This window comes from Mya arenaria, chromosome 12 (assembly GCF_026914265.1).
Source record: "Mya arenaria isolate MELC-2E11 chromosome 12, ASM2691426v1".
Classification (NCBI taxonomy): domain Eukaryota; kingdom Metazoa; phylum Mollusca; class Bivalvia; order Myida; family Myidae; genus Mya; species Mya arenaria.
In genome coordinates, this window is record NC_069133.1 from 19935497 (window position 1) to 19953369 (window position 17873).

A 17873-nucleotide genomic window follows, 5' to 3' on the forward strand; every position below is an offset into this window, starting at 1 on the left:
GTGTTTAAACGGTTCGAACTATTATTCCCCTTAAATTACTTAATTACATTCACTATGTTATTATACGCCTGATGACAATAGTCGTTTTCTAAATGGCACATTTTTCACGACCCATTAACAGGTTTCATCGTAGACGCTTGAATTGGAATGGAATTTCGGACTACTTCGATTCGGACAAAATGCTATTCTAAGTAGGACAACAATCGGTTCTTTTTGAAAGCTGCACCAATACTAAGATGAGTTTAGGTATGTTCATCTGATTGAGATGTTTCCTTTAAAAGGTTGAGCTGTCACGGTTTCAATCATTGCTTTATTATGATATAATGTGCTAATTCTATCTTCGATGTACTACTTGCAACTCTGTTTAATAGTAATACTTTTGTATAATGTAATGAGTGTCACATTGATCCTGTTTCTTTCATAAAATAAAGAAATAAACACAGTCATACTTGTATCTTTGAAACGTGTAACATATTTTACACTGAGAAACTTTATGATGGTACATGGATTTCAGATGCAGAGAGGGAGAGAAAGCGCCGGTCCAGTGGCAGCACAACATTGACAGCTCAGCATGTGTATGCATGGCTATTCCTAAAGTTAAACACAAAGTCTTAAATTAGATTAAGTGGATAAAATTAATAAAAAAAAATGCTTTATGAACACAATAATTATTTATTATAAGCTCCATTGTAAGCTAATTCAAGACTCATTTCGCTCAGATATCTGTTTTTTTAGGAACTAATAAAGTTCAAAGTTTTTATGTTACTTGTAAATAGATGAATAGATTTTGATTGAAAATGAAAAATTAAATTTCTATAGCTAACACTCACATAACAAAACAGTCAGGCTAAGTCTATGAAGCTACATGTAGGTTGACATTAAAAAAAATTAAGACTACTGCAGCCAATTGTATAACACTGGTTAACTCTTTGCTTTGTTGAAAAATCATTATGTTTTGTTTTTATTGGAAAATATTTATCTAATAAGTAATATTAACCAATCAAATAAACTAAATGCCAAAACTGGCAAAAATATAATCTGTGGGCAGGACTTGTCTAAACTTTTACAATTGACTGCAGCAGTTATAATAATAATATAATCATGCTACAAACCTATATATTTTCCACCTCAGGACTGACAACCTAGGTAGTTATGGGGAGGTGATTCTTCACTGCACTGTTAACATTACACGAGGTATTCGGGAATGTGGCAACACCATCGTGCTGAAACATGTGTGTGCCCTTCTTAACTCTGGAGGGGGAATTCTGCACATGAGGAACCTGGATGCAGAGGTAGGAAAGGCATTATTATCAAGTTTGAAGTAAAGTTAAAAAAAAATTGTTGTAAATATTGACTCAGCTTGTTTGAAAGTTTGAAAGTTTAGGTATTTTAATGCCTTATTTCTAAGTTTGCATTGTGCTTGTTCAGAATAACTTCAATTGTGGGCATAACTATTTAAGATACTTAATTATAACATGATCTTGGTACACATGCATGTAGCTAGGCCCATAACACTGGCCAAAATAATTATCTAGTTATGTCCCTTGGTTGATTGAAAAAATGTATAAACATAATGGCATCCCCTTGCCTTGCTCTTGTGAAATTATGCCCCATAATGAACTGAGAAAACTTCTTCACCTTTGCAGTGATCCAAAAAATTTAACCTTTTAAAATGTTAACAAAAACATTGTGTTGCAACTTGGAATCATATTCAAGTTACATAGATAATTTTTTGATTTATCAGCAAGGTTTGGTATATCTTTTTGTCTCAATGTATTTATACCTTATGGCTCCTGTTTTGTTTAGCGAGGGGTGGTGTTATCCAAACACCTCGACACGTGGTGGAGTGGTATGGAGATCAAAATGGCCGAGATTCTCTCGCGTGATGACATTTGTAACTACTTCGACCTTGTTGGTAACCATGATGACCGGGACCTGTACCTGTTTGTAAAGACTGCTGAGCATCTGTGTACCTTGAAATACCACTGCAGGCTTCCGACAGGTCAGTCAGTGATCTGGATTTTAATTCTTAATTGAGTAAATTAAATTAATAGTTTGGTAGATGTAAGTGATGATTGTTAAAAAAAGCCTTTCCTTTGAAAGTGTAAATGTTCAAGAGTGAATGTGTTTATGTTTGACAGTGCAATGTTTAAGCATAAAATGATTTTTATGCCCCCGAAGGTGGGCATATTAAAATCGCACCGTCCGTCCGTCCGGCTCTGTAACTTTCCCTTGTATGGACAGATTTTAAAATAACTTGCCACATGTGTTCCACAAACCAAGGCGACGTGTCGCATGCAAGACTCGTGTCCCTACCTCAAAGGTCAAGGTCACACTTAGTCTTTATTCACAATGGAGTGCTGCATATAAGGACATAGAGTATAGGTTGTCGTGTCCGGGCTGTAACTTTCTCTTGTATGGACAGATTTTAAAATAACTTGCCACATGTGTTCCACATACCAAGACGACGTGTCGCGTGCAAGACCCGTGTCCCTACCTCAAAGGTCAAGGTCACACTTAGTGTTTATTCACAATGGGGTGCTGCATATAAGGACATAGAGTATAGGTTGTCGTGTCCGGGCTGTAACTTTCTCTTGTATGGACAGATTTTAAAATAACTTGCCAAATGTGTTCCACATACCAAGACGACGTGTCGCGTGCAAAACCTGTGTCCCTACCTCAAAGGCCAAGGTCACACTTAGTGTTTATTCACAATGGAGTGCTGCATATAAGGACATAGAGTATAGGTTGTCGTGTCCGGGCTGTAACTTTCTCTTGTATGGACAGATTTTAAAATAAATTGCCACATGTGTTCCACATACCAAGACCACGTGTCGCGTGCAAGACCCGTGTCCCTACCTCAAAGGTCAAGGTCACACTTAGTGTTTATTTACAATGGAGTGCTGCATATAAGGACATAAAGTATAGGTTGTCGTGTCCGGGCTGTAACTTTCCCTTGTATATACAGATTTTAAAATAACTTGCCACATGTGTTCCACATACCAAGACGACGTGTCGCGTGCAAGACCTGTGTTCCTACCTCAAAGGTCAAGGTCACACTTAGTGTTTATTTACAATGGAGTGCTGCATATAAGGACATAAAGTATAGGTTGTCGTGTCTGGGCTGTAACTTTCCCTTGTATGGACAGATTTTAAAATAACTTGCCACATGTGTTCCACATACCAAGATGACGTGTCGCGTGCAAGACCCGTGTCCCTACCTCAAAGGTCAAGGTCACACTTAGTGTTTATTCACAATGGAGTGCTGCATATAAGGACATAGAGTATAGGTTGTCGTGTCCGGGCTGTAACTTTCTCTTGTATGGACAGATTTTAAAATAACTTGCCACATGTGTTCCACATACCAAGACGACGTGTCGCGTGCAAGACCCGTGTCCCTGCCTCAAAGGTCAAGGTCACACATAGTGTTTATTCACAATGGAGTGCTGCATATAAGGACATAGAGTATAGGTTGTCGTGTCCGGGCTGTTACTTTCCCTTGTATGGACAGATTTTAAAATAACTTGCCACATGTGTTCCACATACCAAGACGATGTGTCGCATGCAAGACCCGTGTCCCTACCTCAAAGGTCAAGGTCACACTTATTTTTTATTCACAATGGAGTGCTGCATACAAGGACATAGGGTATAGGTTGTCGTGTCCAGGCTGTAACTTTCTCTTGTATGGACAGATTTTAAAATAACTTGCTACATGTGTTCCACATACCAAGACGACGTGTCGTGTGTAAGACCCGTGTCCCTACCTCTAAGGTGAAAGATACACTAAGTGTTTATTCACAAGGGAATTCTGAATATAAGGACATAACAGTGTATGTTGTCAAGTATGGGTGGTATTTTTTTATGTTCAGAGGCAATTTAAAATAACTTGCCATATGTATTTGACATGTAAAGGCAAGATCAACTTTTCATGTACTGACCTTGTTCATAGGTCAATGTCACATTCGGGGGCATTCGTCACATACTGTGACAGCTCTTGTTTCATTTATTATCATTTGTTTAATTTCACAGTTTTGATTGATAAAACTAAAGGAACTTTTTATGCCCCCTAAAATTGCATTGTCTGTGGGCCTCTCAGTCCGCATTTATTTATCCGGGTTGTAACTTTGTCATGCAGGGAGGGCTTTTGATATTACTTGGCAAATGTGTGCGGTACATAAGGACAATGTGTCGGGTGCAAAGGTCAAGGTCACACTTATAGGTATATCATTATGACATGATATATACACATCCAGTATGGATGGTTGTGTCAGCACTGTAAATATGTCATGCATGGAGGGATTTAATAATTATTTGGCAAATCTGTAGGTACGTTAAGGTGATGTGTTTGGTACAAGTCACACAACCCTTCCTCAAAACTGATTTTTTAGCTATTAAAGATGTATGAACAGCAATTTCAGTGATTTTGTGATTTAAAAACTTATCTACAGTAATTACTTTACTATAATTTACAGACACAGCTACCCATGATGTGACGTACCAGTCATTGATGCGTCTCCTAGTGGAACGTGGCGAGCCTGGGACCCTCGAAGATCTCCCACTGGTACCTGACAGATATGTGTTCGGGCGCTCAGCCAGCGAACTGAAGAAGGAAACCAAGCAGATTCAATTCAAGCAACTCTGTGCCGCACAAAACAAGTATGGCCAGAGTGGTTAGATATATATGGAGTCATATTGAAATAAGGATTTTTTTAACAAGGCCCAATAGTGTTTGTTCATAAAATTATTAGATTATAACCCATGAGCTCAAATATATGAAATATATCAAAATTCAGATTTTAACTTTTTTGTTTTTCAAGAATTAAAGTTGATGTTTGTTATAGCCATGGCACTGTTGTTATTATTGGTAGGCCAGCATGAAAAAAACTGTTATCTTGTCCATAACTCAGCAATCAAGAAGTTGAAATAAAACTTGCTACCGGAACACATATTGCCAAAAACAATACACTCATTTATAGAAAGACCAATAAATCTGGCTTTAACATTAATTATTTAGTTATGTCCCTTTTTCAACTGAAAAACAACAGATGAGCATTTTTGTTCTCTCTGTGTTTTTTTTTAAGTAAATTTTGTTACAGCAAAGATATATAAATGGCAGGATGCTGCAGAAAAGGGACAGGGTGCTAAGGGAGAAAAAGGCACAATGTGTCAGACTGTAAAGAACTGGATCTTATGAATTTAACGGTAAATGTCAGAAATTGTGCCTACTCCGGTAAATGAAGTAAATGTTGGGTTTCAACTGCCAAATGTGTCAAGTGTATGCATTTATTTTCGCATTTTTAGTTTCAATTAAACGAAAGAAATTTTTGAGCATTTAATTCTATTTAGGCAGGAGAGTGCACATACTGGTCTCCAGGAGGGCAGAAGGGTGCTCCCAAAAAAAGACAGGGTGCAGCACCCTTCCATAACTCTTAGCTCAAACCCTTATATCAATATATCAATGGTTGAATGAATATAATATTGTTCTTTTAAATGAAAATTGGCTGTGAAGCAAAGACAATTTCTGAGGTTAAACTCAAAATTAAATGCACATGTATATTTTCATTAGATTGACCTAAATCTCAAATTCTCTTTGTTCCAAATATGAAAGAATGTATTTATAATCTGTCATTCTTATGAATTCCAGACAGAAGGGCACAAGCACACTCCCGGAGCGTGTTTGTGGTCTGATGGTGAAATATGTGTCAGCCTTCGCCAATCATGCGGGCGGCCATATATACTTTGGTATCGCAGACACCCGGGCAAATGTGGTGGGTGAGGAGATGACGCACGCAGATCAACACAATCTAGGTTAGCAGCTTTGGGTGTTCTTCAATACAGTAGCAAAGTAAAGTTAATGGGCAAGCCAAACTTACTGTATCAAATTAGTGACTACTGTAGAAGATAAAAATCTTAAAAGTTGTCACATGTTAATTTTTTTAAAAGAACAACCCTATGTGTATGTGTAGAATTCACGGATTAAACAAAGGTGAACTTTGCAATTAGTCAACACCTCAATATTTATTTTAGACAATTATTTATCATGTACAGCAGCATTTTTTTTTGTTTGAAATCTCATCGTTCCGGGAACGAATGACAAACACTGTTTGTGTATTACTATTTCTACATTATTTACTGACTTAGCTGTTTCGGACTGAAATTTAAAAAAAATGAACCAATTTCTGACTGATTTGTAAGCCATTTTCTATTACTAATATTGCTCCGGCAAGGTTAAAAAGCATGAACTGTAAATATTGGATATTCAATACAAATTTCAATAACGTTTCTGAAATTGATAAAAATGAGCCTTGACGAGTAACAAGTTTAAAGTAATAAATTTCTTATTTCAAGACCACAAGTGTTCTATTCTATTTAATAATATAATGAACATTAATTGATAATTTACAGTGCTAAATACATTAAGATTTAATGTCTCTATAGCATGCACTTTTTCAATGCTATTCATTATGACATCATGTCAAAAGTTATTAACTAGTTTAATCTCAAAATTGTATAATGACGCTATTCTTGATGGCAACATCATTTATGATAAAATTACCCTTCCTTGAGTAAACCTCCATTGTACTTTTACCTTAGAAAGTTGATTGAATGAAAAGATCTTGCAATTCTATATGGTGATTTTCAGACTGTAAAGCTACGGCACTGAATTAGGTAAAACGTTGTTTTTGGAGTTGTTATTCTGTTTATCCAATGGTTTGTTATTTTTTGTGTTAATGCTCTTTTATAAATTAATATAAGTACCCATGTTTTTCAACACTAGTGCTTGAAGCGCTCAGAGATAGTAGTCCATCCATCATTAATACAAAAAAATTGCTACTGGTAAAGTTTCATTATAATTTAAAAAATGTTTGAATAGTTTTAAAGTTGTCACATTTTTACCTCCCTTTAATATATCATAAAATAATAGAAGCCTCATTATGGTGTTATTCAAAAATGTAATCCATTCAAAAATAATATTATGGTTAATCAATATAAATTAAACATTTAAATAATTGTATGTTAATATCTGAAATTCACTAACTCATCTTGCAATGATGAATGGCTTACCTTAAAGGGTGAATTTGTGATATCTTTCGTATTTTTATTCATATTAGAAAGTCCTAAGCACATTTAAATACATACATGATATTCTAGTGGAATGATTTTAAACATAATCTATTTATAGGACTTCCTAGAAAGCAACTCATGTACATCCATTGTTCTGAAGGAATAATAGTATAAGTTAACTGATAGTAAGGTTGTTTGTTTTTTAAACTGAGTGTCATTAACGTCAAGGATATCTAACAGTAAACAAATAAATCAAATTCTAGTCTTTATTAGTAAAGTCCTATAGAAATAGTCAGTATTTCATGATCATCAATTGCCATTTGACAGTATAAATCGAGGGATGGAAGCACAAAGGTGTGATCTGCTTTTTTTCTTAATGACACATAAAACCTTTTTGCTTTCACTCAAGGCCCCAATATCTCTACTTCTTAAGCACAACAAGCTTAAGTATCTTATTTCATTAAGCCAATTTTTTTACTTAATCTTGATTTTACTAAATAAAAATTAGTTTATTGTCATTATCACAAACTTAAAAATAATTTTCTTTTGAAGGCCAAATTATCTTAAGAATATAAACATTACACAAATTATATCAAAACAAAAATAGTGAGCTTAGCTTAATCCTGTTATAAGGGATTTAAGATGTGGGTCGAGAAATTGGGGCCAGGGTGGTAGTCATATAAAAATCAACAGTCAATTCTTAACTTACAATGTAGGTCATTTTCTTAAGTTAAATATCTCATTTGGCATATATGATATAATGAATTACCACCCGGTAATGATATCTAAAACTATTTATCCTCAATAATTTTATGTACTTTACAAACTTTTTCGTAAGAAACAATTGTACTTTTCTTTAAATTTGTCTACGAAATTTTAGAATCGGACTTAAGATATTTTATGAATACAGGCCCAGGAGGTCAAGTTATTTGTAGAAAGCAATATGAGAGGTGTAGGTGATATGGTTGTACATGCTTCTTTTTTCATTGTCTCTAAGAACCTTATTGCACTCATCTTATTGTCTGATGCCTTGCTTCACAGAGCAGCTGATTGCCGGTCGTATGCGGAATATGATATGGGGGGACAGGAATGTACCAGTTTCCCGCGGTGTTCACTGGGATGTAAACTTCTACCCCGTGGAGAATGCTCCGAAAAAGGTTATTGGTGAAATCTGTCATTCTGCAATATCTTTCAATCACAATCTCTTCCGTTTAGAATGATAAGCAAAAATACTAATGTATTTATGAATGTTAAAAGCAATCCTCATTCATGTGTTCTTCATTTCACCTGCTCTTAAAATAATATCTTAAAAAAACACATCATTTTTACTTGTGGTGTAAATTCCAGTGGGACAGAATAAAAATAACCTTCAGAATATGAAAAATAATTCTTATATTTTATGATGTAAAACTCCAGCTTTCCCCAAAAATCAGTGTATGTGCTAATGGTGATGTCAATGGGGAATTTTCCTAGTGGTGTATTTAGCTTTTGTATGGTCAGCCGTAAATCTAAGACTAATAAGAGTTCACCTTGAGAACATTATTCAAAACCAATCTCATCTACCCACAGTCTGTATGTGTCATGGTTGAGGTGGTATTTGTGCGTTCTCCTGGAGGTGCATTCAAAAACTGTCACAGGAGCATATTCATTGGCACAAGTATGAGGCTGGAGGGAGTTCCCCTCATATATCATTAATGAAAATCCCAATATTATATCTCAATCTAGCGCTACAGTAGGTACATGAGGTGATGGTGGTGTCAGTGGTGCTTTACCCCTGAGGTGTATTCACCCACTGTCACATGAACAGTTTCATTGGCACCTGTAGGGGGCTAGAGGGATTCAACCTTATTATATAATGAAAATCCCTATATATCTCCATCTATTGCTACAGTCGGTTCGTGTCTTGGTGGAGGTGGAGCATTCTCTCAATGGTGTTTTTACCCACTATCACATGAGCAATTACATTGGCACTAGATGGATGACGGAAAAATTAAACCTCATTATTTAATTATAATGAATGAAAATCCTAATATATCTGTACTTATCCCTATAGACTGTGCGTGTGGTAGTGGTGGTGTCAGTGGTGCGTTTTCCTGGCGGTGTATTCACCCACTGTCCAGTCAGCAGCTACGTAGGCACCAGTGGGAGATTGGAGGAATTCACCTTCACCCAGTGGCGGGACGCAGTGCTCAATCCTCTTAGAGGTAATGAATAGATTATTCATACATGTACACATGTACACACGGTAAGTCTGCCTCTCGCCAAGACAGCATAGGATTCTTATGGATTCTCGACACAGACACCATTTCTATGCATTAAAATGATTGTAATGTGATTGTATTAGCTTTCAGCTAAATTCAAAATCAAGTTAATGTTCAATTGAGTAACAAAAACAAATGTGCCCCAAAAGGGAGGCATTAATACTTAAAGTACAATGTAGTCATACTGTACGTCCATCCGTGTGTCTGTCTTACTATCATGTCACAACTGTAACTTTCTCAATTTTATTCAAATTGTGATCAAACTTTACAGAATAGCAAAGCAGCTTTGGAAGGTGTGTCATACATAGCATTGGTGCTCTGGCCTCAAAGACATTCTGACAAGGCTGAATTGGGGGCATTTGACAAGTTCCTTTGACAACTCTTGCTTAAGACAGACTTTATATATTTGTATTAAAGGGATAGCAGATAATACCATTGCAAGAAAAAAAGAAATTGTCAAACATAACATAAATTTGATATTGTTGTGTATAATGCATTTTTGAATTTTGCTTACTGATGTATCACATCGCTTACAACACATTTATCTGTACCAGTTTTGCATATTTTTCCATTTCGAAATTTACTTGGTTTGTCTACCACATAAATCCCTGTATATTTATATATATATGTTATATCCGTATATGTTTCTGTACTAATCACGTGATTTCACATGCTAAATATACACACTATAAGCTGGTAAACCATTACGTGCTATTTTTAAATGGGTCAACTCTGACAGATAGACAGCAACAAAATATTATTTCAATCATGTAAAATGATCGGCCTCATACTAGATTGGTAATTATAGGTTTGTTTTGAGGAAATATTGTCTTTGCCGATTTTGGGACCATCTGGTGTCTAGCCCCTTTAAGAACAACTCTGCCTTTCATTATATCACTGAAAATTATGATGCAAGTCATTTAAAGTCATGGCCATGGTTTATCCCTTGTAGATGTGCCCGAGCTTCACAACCGGTTCCAGAAGCTGATGTTACTGGTTCCCCGCGCACCACTCATCTTTACATTGCCCAACACTGTGGACATTATCAGACAGAAAGTGTTACAAGGTTCGTGAAAATTGCCTTAACAATTGCTTGCTGTAGTTTTCTGGTATAAATGAGAAGTATTTGTAGCATCCATTTCTGTCTATTTTTTACATTTTTTTTTTGTTCAAATATCAACCTTTACAAATGATACCAAAATAATAATGGGTACTGGGCATCAAAATTTCACTATTTGTGTATAAGATAATTTTAAGATTCAAGATATTTACCTTGTCAGGTGTCGGGATAAATTAAAAAATCACTCACTATTCAGTTTCTGTCTTAACCTTATTTGAAACTTGATCAAAATAAAGGTAACATACATACTAGAGGAAGCTATCTTTCTGCATCCATAGACATAGCTGCTTAATGAATGGTTGTCAGTGAAAAATTAAAATGGTAGTTTAGGGTAATTACACCAATTCTGAAATGCCTACCGGTACTCATTGGTACATGCCTTGCTTCGTTTAATTGACACATGACCATTAATCAAATCATGGTAATACCATCTCAGACCACTGGCTTCCTTCCATGTTTATAGGTTTTGAAGATGAATGGTTAGTGATTTCAAAAACAGGCTGAACATGCTTGATATATATTGTTAACATTTTCACAGCATTGTTTGTCCTCATACACCAGATATTGCCAATTTACCGAATACACAATAGTTACGCTCAACCAATTTTATTTTTCATAGGAGAAACATAACCTGTTTTGTAATGTTGTTGAATTTTTAATACACATGTGGAGCTCTACACCTATATATGGTTTTGGGGGTTGTGAAGCTCTAGAAATCAGTGCCTTTATGCAAATTGTTTAAGCTGAATATAGAATATATAGGAAATTAATTAAGTGGTCTGTGACCTTTATATCTGTTTCTATCATCACACTGATCAAAGTTTTTGATAAAAACATTACTGTTCTTAATATTGATGTGTTTGAATATAAAGTTCCTTGTATACTTACAACTCACAACCTTAGTATAACAGTGTTTTCATTGCTTTAACTTATTCAAGTATTAGTATGTTGCTTTTCCAGTAAAGATGGACACTGTACAGCCTCGTCAGTACATCGAGAGTTATGCCATTCCGCAGTACAGGGAGGCAATCCGGGCAGTTCTTAACTTCTTCAAGGGACAAAACTCCATCATTATGGGCATGGAGTGCTGGGGCGTGAAAATCCCCATGGCAGAATGTGCAGACACCATCTGTGATGTCGCAATAGTTACAGAGTTCCATAATGTGCATGTCCTGACATTCTCTACAGCCTACAACGATGCAGTGATACATCATTCCCAGTCAGCGGCAGCCATCTTGAAAACAAGGCTAGTTCAGCATGGGGGTTGTACAGAAAAATTTAGTGTGGTTTCTCATGTTTTGGACATCACAAATCAGGATATTCTGCATATTTTAGAAACTCAAATGGCCGGCAGAGATATTTACCCATCTCATTTTGCTCCCAGTAAAAGAAAATTTGACAAGATCTTGAACTCCTTAGTTATATGCATGGGGTCCTACATGGCCAAGTCCCAAGTCGTTCACAGTATTAATCAAAATGGCTACTACTACTTCCTGCTGACTCATGACCAGTTTGAGTTGCTATGGACGCAGCAGTTCACCAAGGAATTGTGGGTACATGGTCCAGCCGGGGCGGGGAAAACTGTGGCAGCCGCACAGATGATCCAGGAACTACGCCGAAGAGGCTGTCAACTGGAAAACATCCTGTATCTGGCAGAAAACGAGAAACTCTGCGATTTTGTAAAGTAGGTTGCTTTGATTATTTAATCTAATTTTTCTCTATTTCTATTACATCTTAAGTGGAATATTTTAGAATTTCAACTTCTGTATGTAGGTTACAAAACTTAAAGCTACATTCTCACAAATTGACAGTTTTGACCTTTTTATTTATTTTTTCTCAAAATCAGCTCAATTTGGCATCACTGCAGTCATATAAGAAAACTCACAATAAGCAGATCTCAATTGTTTGGTTAACTGCCAAAAAAATTCATTTGTTTAAAGTATTAATAACACTTTTAGCCATAAAACATCAATTTTCAGACGTAAATAGGAAAAATTGGATCTGCTTTTTTTGCCAGCAGTCTGTATCACTGGTTTCCCGACATTTACACAAAAAACCATTCCGATACAAAAATTATTTTTTTTAAGTTTGTCTTTGAGAGTTCAGCTTTAACAATGACCTTTACGACAGAAAACAATATTTTTTTCAGAAATACAACTGGTACAATATTAAAGGTCTAAGTATTACTCATTTCTTTGATCTAAGCTTTATGTAAGTTTCTATCAAGAAATGTATTATGTAGGTCTGCTAGTGTGTCTGTAATTTACTTTCAGGTCCCACAATCTATGCCTCGTTACAACCAGACGACAGATATTGGCTGAGAGCCAAGACCCCAGGATTATGGACAGGAAATATGGGCATGTCTGTAATGTGATTATAGATGAGGTTCAAAATTTCAAAGACAGGGATGGTGATTGGTACAGCCTGGCTCAGCAGATAGCCAATCAGAATCCTCCTAACAAACTCCATAGGTGTTCAAATTATTTTTGGCTTTTCATGGACTACTCGCAAAAAGTGCACAAGTTCAAAGCAGGGTTGCCAGCGGTGATTGGAAAGAACAATTTTATGTTGAGCGAAGTGAGTCGAAGTACAAAGGAGATATTTGACTTCACATCTAGGCTGATGATGGCCTCGGAGAACGTTGAGGGGCTAACACACCCTGGATTACAATCAGTCAACAGCGTCCCAAAACTGGCTCATAACTTCTCCTCAGGGAAAGGTAAGACTTAAAATTTGAAACTTCCGTGATACAGAAGATACAAGATACAAGAATCTTTATTAATAGTCCGGCATCTGGGGTTCACATTAAACATAAGATCAATGAGCTATTATCTGACATGAATAACAAACATATATAATAAAAAAAATGAACATGATGTTAATAATTTGTTTCCCTGAAAACTGATGGATCAAATGCATGTTTGTTCCCCATACAATTGCTTATTAGTTTAATTTATCTATGGTTGGCTTGGACCAGCTATACACAAATGTTTGTCTGTACTTTCCATATTACATGTAGTAAGTTTGTAGATCCATTTACTCATATGCATCCCTTCTTTATTTGTGACACTTAGGCCAAAATTCAGTACTGATTTCATGACTAACATTTTAACTATTTCCTCAAGGCGTGGATATACTGTCGTGCAAGGAGGATGAAATGAGAACCCTGCTGTCACGAGTGTTGTCTGGACTGCTTCAAAATGGCGTCCACCAGGATGACATAGCAATTTTGGTGGGCAAGAGGAAGGAGCTGGATCACCTGCAGACAGAGTTGTCCTCCTTAAACCTGGATAAATCTTCAGTTGCAGGGAGGAAGGATTCAAGGGACATCAACCATATGACTAGCAGGAGGTATATTTTTGTATTGATTAATTCGTATGTTGTAGCCAAATTCATTGTTCAAATAAATTGAATGGGTATTACGATATATGTAGGTACCTGGCATGTACATGAGGTAAGTTTTTATTTCATTTACAAAAATATTTTATACTGCTGTTTATATTTGTTGGTACCAGCAGTTATAATATTTATAATGGTGAAATTGTTAATGACTTGACTTTGCCCATCTTTGAATAAGATCATCTAATTCCTCTTAATGTTTGGTTTAATAACAATGCTAATTACTGGTATAAACATGAAATCTTTGATGATGTACTCACATATTAACCTTTCATCATCACGTACAGTTGAAACATTTGTCACAAATTTTGTAAGAAATGCAGCAGATCACAAGTGTAATGATTTGAAAGTTAACAATGATAAAGTAAACAACCTTGATTACTTTGACAAAGATCTGAACAATCGGCCAATCTTTTATTGTCTCTGCAATCATTTGCCTTCCCTCAGGTCTGTTGAGGAGCACCTACAGAGTTGTGGATCAGACAGAAGCTTACAGCATGATCGCAGTAGGTCCCGCAGTCCAAGTCTACAATCCATCGCGGAAAACCCGTCCTCCATGTCGCTAGAGGATGTCTCTGATGATAGTTTCGATGAATCTTTTGAGATCAGCAACCCATTTGATGTACTCACTCAGGGAAATTTGGATTCTGCAGAGCAAGAATTGCCTGGTGAATTGAACAATCAATCTGTTGCCATGGAAACTGGTGACCCTGTTGCTAAGAAACAGAAAGTAACATTCTACAGGTATGATTCAAGTGTAGATGAATCTGACTCAGAGAGTCCTCAGAAAGAAAACGATTGGAAATTGAGCATGAAGAGCAAGGAAGGTTCTGTTTCCAAGGAGATAGATGGAGTTGCCATAGATACGGTTAGAAGGTTTAGTGGCTTAGATAAGGCAGCAGTTATTGGTATTAACCCATATGTGAACGAGGAACATGCAGACTTTAGTAAGTTTCTGCTTAGTTTGGCGACCAGGGCAAAAGATAATCTCGTCATCATCACAACCTCAGACAATGTGAAACAGAGACTGGATAAACTTGTTAACTGACATCAAGATTTTATTAGTAAAGTTTAAAGTCAGCTAAATGATGAAGAAAGAGGCATTAAAATTTACCTTCAAGTCTTAAAACAGTCATCGAAATTAGACTTTGTGTGAACAGGCCTGAATTCTGACACTAGTGCTTGACATCAACATTCATAGCAAGCCCTACTATATAAAATTCAGAATTTCAGCGAGCCCAGGAAGCATTTAACCAGTGCAGGGCTTGCAGGCTTCTGCTAATTTTGACCACTGTTAAAATATGACTTTCTGAGAAAAATGAATTATTCCTGAATGATGTTGTTGTTGTTAGATAGATTTTTACCTTTTTAGTAAACTATGATTAAGTACAGTAAAATACAAGACTTGTATGATTACTTAGATTTTTACCTCAGACATGTAAGATTTGTCCTATTTAGAAAACAATGATGCAAGTAATATTGATTACGGTATTGTAATATGATTACTTAGTACTTCAAAAAATCTGAAAGTTAAAATTCAGATTTGGAATGTTTTTTTTGCCTAATATTTCCTCTGTTTTGTTGTTTGCATTGTAAAAACTCCTATGTTACTCACAAATGTTTGAGATTTTAATAATTGCTCAAATGTGCCATACTATAATGGATAAGATGGCACCATTTTAATTGTCTTACAGTAACAATAATTTGGTGTAGTTAATTAGTGGATTAGTTTTTGTTCGTGAATATACAGCCAAACCCTTTTGGCTCGAACTCCCAGGGACCGGCAAAAAAATACTTTGAGCTTTGGGAAATTCAAGCCAAGCTGGGAATGCTTTGTACGAAAAATAGGTCCTTTACATTCAGTTCAACCCAACGAAGAAATTGAGCCTTGCCAGTTTGAGTCAACAGGGTTCAACTGTGCTCATTATGGACAATTAGATGTTGATGTTTTTAGTGTACTGTTAATCTTTGTATAAATAAAAATATATATATATAATTATTATTTTTTTGATAAAAATTCAAGACAAGTTTTACACCAAAGCTTGGACCGTCGTTGTTAACAAATACAGGTATGTTTAGAAACTGCTTTGTACTTTTACATTAATTCAAAATGTTTTTAATTCTATGCATGATGTCAGTTTTTCATTAAACTTTTTTTTATATAACTGACTGACTAGTTTCAAGACAAATTTCAAGCCATAGTTTGAAATGTGATTGTTAACAAATACAGGTATGTTTATTGTTGTTTTTTTATATTGTTAACTTTTCCAAAAAATCAAAATGTTTTTACATCAGGGCATTAAGACAGTTTTTACATTAAGACATTTTTTTTTTATAATTCATTGTTTACACTTTTGAAATTAAAAACAATTTTCAAACCACAAATAGGACTGAAAGACTGTAATATTCCATTTTTATTCTAAATAATAATTTGTGTATTTATTGTGCTAAAAGCAATAAACGTAACCAAATAGTAACCAAATAGCGTGTACAAATAACAACGCTAACTCCATCATTACAAGTGTCATTGCACGATGTGAAAATGATGTCATAAAACAAAATAGTGCATCTTTAAAATGTCATTTGTTATGAAATTATGAGTTTTTTTTAGTGATTTAACCAGTATTGTATATACATGTTAAAAAGAGTTATTAATACTGTGTTTTTATCCTGAATGTCAAATTGAACTCTTATGGTTTTTTTGCAGATTTTGATTTCAATCTCCTACATGTATTATATAAAAATGCAGTACTAATAACCCGATTATATGAAAAATTGTTAACAACTTTTTTACAATGTATACTCTCTTCACATTGTCTTCCATACAATCATATAAAAGTAACTCTTCTTTTTTTATTTTTTGCTTCACAGATATTTATCAAAAACCATATCAAACTGTCTTGTTTACTTTGGTTATATTTTTTATATACATGTACATTGTTCCTTTTTATACATGCACTTAACTGTTTTATATACTGATGTGTTTTAGTAGATGAATGAAAGCTTCTGTTTTTTGTTTTTTTCTTTGCCATTTCCGTGTGCCCCCTTCTACTACTTTTTAACACAGCTGAACGATATTGATAAGCAGTTGTCTGTGGTCATCAAAGACTTATTTGTAATAATTTTCTGTATGTATTCGTCAGAATGTGTCAAAGCTCAACGGTCAAGGTCAAATTTGATTATGGGTACTGTTGGGTCAAAAAGTTGGTCACTGTCAAATATTAGAAGAAAACACACAATGTTATTTTCTACCTATTCTTCATAGAACATGGTCAGTTATGTACATCAAAATCGATTACGTGTCATTTCTGGTCCAAAACAAGGGCACTAGGTCAAATGTTCCAAAACATCTTTTTTTTCAAAACTTCAGAGACCACACTTTATTGAAAACTTATAATGGTTACTAGGTTTAATTAAGCAATTCTTGTCGGCATTCAACATGTCACTTAATTGAAACTTATGTCAAAATGTTTTTTTCTCACAAGTTGTATGTGAAAAAAATATTGGATTAAAATAGCTATGTGCATGTAGGCTGCTAGGTCAAATATGATTACAATTACGTTTTAGGCTCCGTATTTTCGCTCCAATGTGCATTATAATTAGTCAGAATGTTGGCCTTAATACAATCTAGGTCATGTTTGAAAATGGGTCATATTATCTCCTGAAAAGTAGGTCATCAAATATTCAAAAAACCTTGTCCTATTCTCTACAAACTCCTTATGAATAGTTGAATATGGGTCAAAACGCTACGCCAGTGGGTCAATTATTAAAGATTGAACGATTGTAATCATGTTTTCTCCCACCTCAGATAAGTAGATCCAAAAATATGACCATGCTAGAAATTCTTATTTTGCCCACAGGCAAAGATATAACAAGTAGCCGTATGAAACTCCTTTTTTATTGCCATCCCACAATTACCTCCCTTGTTAAAGACCGTCGTCTGCAGCATCGTGGAAACCTTAACTTGTGGCAATATTTAGAATCTTAATTATTTCTCGCTTCAAATACCACTATAATTTTTAGCTTGA

General features: G+C 35.2%; 1 protein-coding gene across 1 annotated transcript; it reads left to right on the forward strand.

The window, feature by feature from the left end:
• The first annotated feature begins 119 nt into the window (after window positions 1–119).
• LOC128211439 (schlafen family member 13-like) lies at window positions 120–16828 on the forward strand. Its single transcript, XM_052916237.1, has 13 exons — window positions 120–246; window positions 515–575; window positions 1133–1292; window positions 1807–2002; window positions 4473–4656; window positions 5645–5808; window positions 8107–8222; window positions 9119–9269; window positions 10279–10392; window positions 11407–12130; window positions 12720–13165; window positions 13572–13797; window positions 14293–16828. The coding sequence occupies exons 1-13, from the start codon at window positions 237–239 to the stop codon at window positions 14891–14893; spliced, it is 3153 nt and encodes a 1050-aa protein (XP_052772197.1). The 5' UTR covers window positions 120–236; the 3' UTR covers window positions 14894–16828.
• The last annotated feature ends 1045 nt before the right edge of the window (window positions 16829–17873 follow it).